Raw genomic sequence first — 6,000 nt, forward strand, 5'->3', positions numbered from 1 at the left:
TCCTTTAGCACCAAGAGGTGCTGACTTTGCCTCTGGTGAGGTGAGCCTGTCCTAGTTGGGTTTCTATTGCTGTGATAAATACAGCCAGCGATAGCCGTCTGGGAGGGAAGAATCTATTTAGTCTATAGCTGTAGTCTGTCATGAAGGGAAGTCAGGGCAGGAATCCAAGGCAGAAACCTGGAGACTGGAGCTGAAGAGAAGGCAGGAGAGCTGTTCACTGGTTGCTCAACTTGCTTTCTTGTACACAGGTGGCACATCTCATCTGTCATTAATGAGAAAATGCCCCACAGATGTGCTATGGGCCAGTTTGATAGAGCAGTTTTCTCAATTTAGGTTTCCTCTTCCCAGATGATTGTGGCTTGTGTCAAGTTGACTAAAACTAACAAGCATAATGCCCGTATGATTGCTGCTCTGAAGTCTGTATTTGTACTGTATGACTTTATTTACTGGTGGTGTATGTTGACTCATCCTTACATCCATGGGATGAGACCAGCTTTGGTATGTTGTATGACCGCCCTAATGTGGTTGAAGTTTTAAAAGTATTTTATTGGGAATTTTTGTATCTGTGTTCATTTATTTACTTGGTTTTGAGACAGGGTCTCTGTCTGTGTGTAGTCCTGGCTGGCCTGGAACTCTGTGTAGACCAGGCTGGCTTCCAGATCACAGAGATCTGCCTGCTTCTGCTTCCTGAGTGCTGAGATTAAAGATGTGTGCTACTGTGACAAGCCCGAATTTTTATTTTAATTATATGAAAGCACATGTGTGTATTTGTGGGGTTGCATGTGTAAGGCCAAAGGACAGCGTGTGGGTGTTAGTTCTGCTCTTCTACAATCGTGCTGGGGAGCAAACTGAGGTTGTTAGGTTTTGTGGCAAGGGCTGATCCTCTTAATGGCCATACTATGTTATTTTTATTTATTTCCTTTAAAGTGTGTGTGTGTGTGTGTGTGTGTGTGTCTTGTCTGTCTGTCTGTCTGTCTGTACTCATGTGGAGGTCAGAGGACAGCTTATAGGAGTGGTTCTCTGTTCAGGTCATTAGACTTGATAACAAATGCCATTTACCCACTGAGCCATCTCATCAGCCCACACTGTTTTGTTTTAAATCATCCTGAATGGCAACTTTGTCCCTTCTAAATAACAACTTCCAATTCCCTCCTCCCTCCTCCCTGCCGCAGCCTCATACCTGGTAACCTCTGGTCTTATTTCTGGGAAGGCTTCCTTCTGTTCCCTGAGCACTCGGCTCCTGTCCCCTGACACAGCTCTCTTCTCTTGGCTTTGCTTTGTTTGTTTTAGTAACACCAGGAAGTTTTGCAGATAATTTTCTCCAGAAGCTCACTGGAGCGGTGAGACGGGGATGCAAGGGCGCCGTAGTGAGAGCTGGAGCTGCTTTGCATATTCTGATGAAGCAGTGGCTGTACCAAGGAAGAAAGTGAACAAACTGTCAGTAACTTGCTGTGGTAGCTGTGGTAGCAGGTGTTTACCTAGGGCCTGGTGGATAGTAGGCAACACTGTTGCCTTGGGCAAACACCACAGCCCTCTTTTCACTTGGCATTTTGAGACAGTGTCTAAGTTGGCTTTGAACTCCTTGTTTAGTCCAGATAGAGCTTGCACTTGTGATCTGCTTGCCTTAGCTTCCCTAGAGCTGAGATCACAGGCTTGTATACTAGGCCTACCTAATGTTAGAAGACCTTCACTGTTAGACCAAATTCCAGGAGATTATAAAAGCACAATGTTGGTTTACTCTGCATTTTTGGTTTTATAGTCTGTGAACATACTTTATAATTTGTTTTAAAATATTTTATCTGTAGTCTGTTCTCTCTTTGTTGTAATTTATCTAAGAACATGATGTAACATTAAAAACTTTTAAATATGATTTCTCTTTCTCTAGAGAAAAGAAAATACTGTCTTTTAATTTTTGTTTTCCCCCATCTAAATTTTTTAGGGTCACAAACCCATTCTGCTGAGAACCCAATACCGCTGTCACCCTGTCATCAGTGCCATAGCTAACGATCTGTTTTATGAAGGAAACCTCGTGAATGGCGTTTCAGAGACAGAGAGGAGCCCTGTACTGGAGTGGCTGCCCACACTGTGTTTCTATAATGTTACCGGAGCAGAGCAGGTGAATGACATCAGTGTTGATGGGAATCACTACTTAATTTCTGGTTAATTTTATTGTTGTTGTTTGCCTGGTTTCACTGAGTCTTCCTGTGGCCTTTCTGGGAAGATAATTTGAGATCTGTTTCTTACTCCAGGTTGAAAGAGAAAACAGCTTTCAAAATGTGGCAGAAGCTGCTTTTACACTCAAGTTAATCCAATCACTGATTGCAAGTGGAATTGCAGGCTCCATGATTGGGGTGATAACATTATACAAATCACAAATGTACAAGGTGTGTGCTACATAGGGTGATATTTGTCACATGTTAAGCATCATATTCTATAATATTTGGTTTTACGTTTGCAGTAGTTTACTTTGGTGCCTAAGACCTTTGGGACTGTCATGTGTATACTTACAAAAGAACATTCTGATGTATTTTTCTGGCCTGGATTTTTTCTGCATAACTCAATGTAAACCTAACAAGGTTTAATTAAATTCACTTTACAGCTGTTGGGACAAAATGCAAATAAACAGATTAGAGGAAGAAAATGTGGTGTATGCTTTGTGTCTGGGGACAGATGGAACTGAGACTCTGTTTTTCAAAATGTTCTTGCATTATTATATTTCATCAGTAAATTAAGGATGTACAAAAGAGCTAGTTACTTCTAAGTAGATTTTTATAATCTTCTCTCTCTTAGTATTTTTTCTTTTTCATTATTAGCTTCTTATCAGTTCAAATTATCATATACAAATAAAATCCATGCAATAGGTTAATCATCACTTGGTTATGCTTCATAAATAATAATAATGTCATTTTTAATTTTAGAGGCTTTTTACCTAAATCCTCACAAGTTATAAGAAAGATGTTCCTGAATTAGTTTGCTTCAAATGGTTGTGTTGACCAGTTTGGGGACTAGGTTCTTCATAATCTCTGTACTTTATGAGCCTGCTTCTTTCTCTGCAGATTTGCCATTTACTGAGCGCTGTGGACACCGGCCATCCTGATGTTAAAGCTGTACAAGTGTCCACAGTGGATGCCTTTCAGGGCGCTGAGAAGGAAATCATTATTCTGTCCTGCGTGAGGACGAGACAAGTAGGGTTCATCGACTCAGAAAAGCGAATGAATGTTGCGTTGACCAGGGGAAGAAGGCATTTGTTGATTGTGGGAAGCTTATCCTGTTTGAGGAAAAATCGCCTATGGGGGTGTGTGATCCAACACTGTGAAGGTAAATAAAAATGTACTTATTTCAAGCATTTTTAATCAAAACTGACTTTGTGGGCTTAATTCCTGGATGGTTTATGAGGAAAAACTGGGGCCCATGTCCCTTGGGAGATGCCTGAGGGGACAATAACATGGAAACCCCTGTAAAGAACAGTTCTTATGTTCTGTATCTCTTCAGGAAGGGAAGATGGATTGCAGCATGCAAGCCAGTGTGAACCACAGCTGGACCGTCTTCTTAAAGATTATTTTGAAAAACAAGCAGAAGAAAAACAGAAGAAAAAGGAAAAAGAAAAATCTAAGGATAAATCTCATTAACAAAACCCGCAGCAACAAAAAACATGGCCAGGAGTGTTGGTATTGTAAATTCAGACAATTGTTTTATACTGTATATTTTTAATATTTTTCTTTATTATAAAACCTCTGATACAAAAATGTTGCATTATTTAAACAACATGCTGAATAAGTGCATGTAAGAATTTGTTCTTTAAAAAGGCCTGCATTTTATATTAAGATAGGCAGATGTTTGTGTGACAGGCAGATGTCTTGTTTGTGAAAGAAACCAATTTTAAAAAGGTCAGAAAACCATTCCTGAGAATATCAGTATTCATAAAAAATGTACAGCAGTATCAAAAGTTCATGTGCCAGACAGCTCCAGTCCAGACCACTAGCAGATTCTTTTGAACTTGAAATACATGAATTGTTCCACCACTTAAAAACTAAAACAATTCACAATAAAAACTTTAAAAAAAAATGCAACAGAGAAGGTGGGCACAGCACTATACTGCATAGATACTTCTGCAGGGGGGTGGACAGGATGGGCCACCGTTAGCGCTTCCAAGTCCCTTGTGTGATTATTTGCATGGTACTTACTTGTATATAAGTAGAATAAACGGATAAAACCCTTTTTATTTTAAAGCTAACATATTCTCCTTACAGAAAAATATGCAAAATACAGAAGCTATGTGAAAGAAAAGAAAATTACTTAGAAATTCACTATTCACCAATCATTAACAAATTGCTTTAGTCTTTCTATATTTATAGTTACTCTATACATATATACATATAAGTATCAAACCACTTGAGTCCACATGATTCTTGACATTGTTTATAAAGGAATATATTGATATCCAGATAGAAAAAAATGGCAAAGTCTTGATCATAATTGATATCATTGTGTTTATTTATAGCAAATAAAACATTTTAGTGACTGGCCTGAGTCATTCAGTATTTATTTAAGAATTATTTTAGAATTTAGAATACAGAAAAATGTTTCCTTGAATTTCTTAAATTTTCTTATAATAAAAACTTACCAGTCTAGGGCTAGCAGGATGGTGCAGTGGGTAGAAGCACTGTGCACCCAGCTTCACAAGCTGAGTTCAGTCCTGGATCCCCTACTTGGTACACGGCAGGGAGAGCTGACTCCTGCAGGTTGTCCTCTGACCACACATGTGCCGTGACCCACAGGGTCCACCCTCACACAGATACTAAATAAATTAATGTAATAAAAATGGTAACTGATTTGTTTATATTAAAAAATAATTGTCCCTGTGAAACTCTTATGTGAAAGAAAAAGCAAATCCAACCACACTTGTGGTAGAGCAACAGCTGTTTCTTTTCATTTGTGTGTGTAGGTGTGTACCCATGCTCTCGCATATGTGTGTGAGTGGGTCAGGTGACAGCACGTATCTGCTATCACCCCTACATTATTCCCTTGAAATAAGGTTCCCCTGAACCTGCAGCTCATGGTTTTTTGGCTAGATTGGCAAACAGCAAGCCCCTTTAATTCTCCTACTACTCTTGGTCTTTCTCAGTTCTGGACATGGGAGATCACACACAACCTGTCATGTAGGTGGTGGTATCCAAATTCTGGTCTTCATGGCTGCTCAGCAAGTGTTTTTACCAACTGAGCCGTCTCCAACCCAGGAGTTATTCTTCTTAAGTGCTTGTCCACTTGTGAAGTAAAAGACTCCCCACCTGTCTTTACAGTGCATAAGGAATATTTGCATATATCTAGCAAAATTATCTTCTAAAATTGACAGAGAAATTAACAAGCATTTCAAGACAGGCACAAACTAAACAAACACATGACCACCAAGCCAGCACTGCAGAACATGGTAAAGGAATCCCACACAGAGGAAGAAAATCACAATCATGAGAGTACAGAAACGAATAAAGCTCAGGAGAGGAATAGGTGAACAAGAGCAAAACCAAAACAAACCAAATTAGTGAAGAATCAATTGTGTTCAACTCAGAGAACTCTAATACCACTAAGGAAACAGACAATAAAAACAATCAGTAATTGAAGCAAACAGAAAAACAACAAAAGTACAACAACCAGTCATTCCCTCTCAGTAACGCAAAATGTAAACTGCCATTAAAAAGACCTGACTATTAGGCTGAAAAACACCTCTTAGGAGACCTTACCCCTCTGACGAGTAGAGGGGGTAAGAAGAGTTAGGGACAGGAGAAAGGGAGGAGGAGGAACTGGGGTTGGTATATAAAATGAGAAAAATTAAGTAAAATAAGAAAGAAAAGAAAAGCATCTCTCTGACAGACATGCTGAGAGAGCACCAAATGATGGGAGTTGGTGCACCAAAGTTATGACTAACTCTGGTGAGGTAGACCTCAGGCAAAACCATAAAAGAATGTCGTTGCATGTTACTGATGGGAGTAATTCATCCTCAAG

General features: G+C 39.4%; 1 protein-coding gene across 1 annotated transcript in view; it reads left to right on the forward strand.

Annotated features, from left to right (window-relative positions):
* Zgrf1 (zinc finger GRF-type containing 1) overlaps window positions 1-3,637 on the forward strand; it is a 51,591-nt gene extending 47,954 nt beyond the window's left edge. Inside the window, exons 22-25 of the mRNA XM_057792998.1 lie at window positions 1,940-2,116; window positions 2,250-2,384; window positions 3,057-3,318; window positions 3,493-3,637. Of these exons, the coding sequence (XP_057648981.1) occupies window positions 1,940-2,116; window positions 2,250-2,384; window positions 3,057-3,318; window positions 3,493-3,629 (711 nt within the window). The 3' untranslated portion in view covers window positions 3,630-3,637. The remainder of the gene's footprint in view (window positions 1-1,939; window positions 2,117-2,249; window positions 2,385-3,056; window positions 3,319-3,492) is intronic.
* Window positions 3,638-6,000: the final 2,363 nt, after the last annotated feature.

Source organism: Chionomys nivalis, chromosome 18 (assembly GCF_950005125.1).
Source record: "Chionomys nivalis chromosome 18, mChiNiv1.1, whole genome shotgun sequence".
Lineage (NCBI taxonomy): Eukaryota > Metazoa > Chordata > Mammalia > Rodentia > Cricetidae > Chionomys > Chionomys nivalis.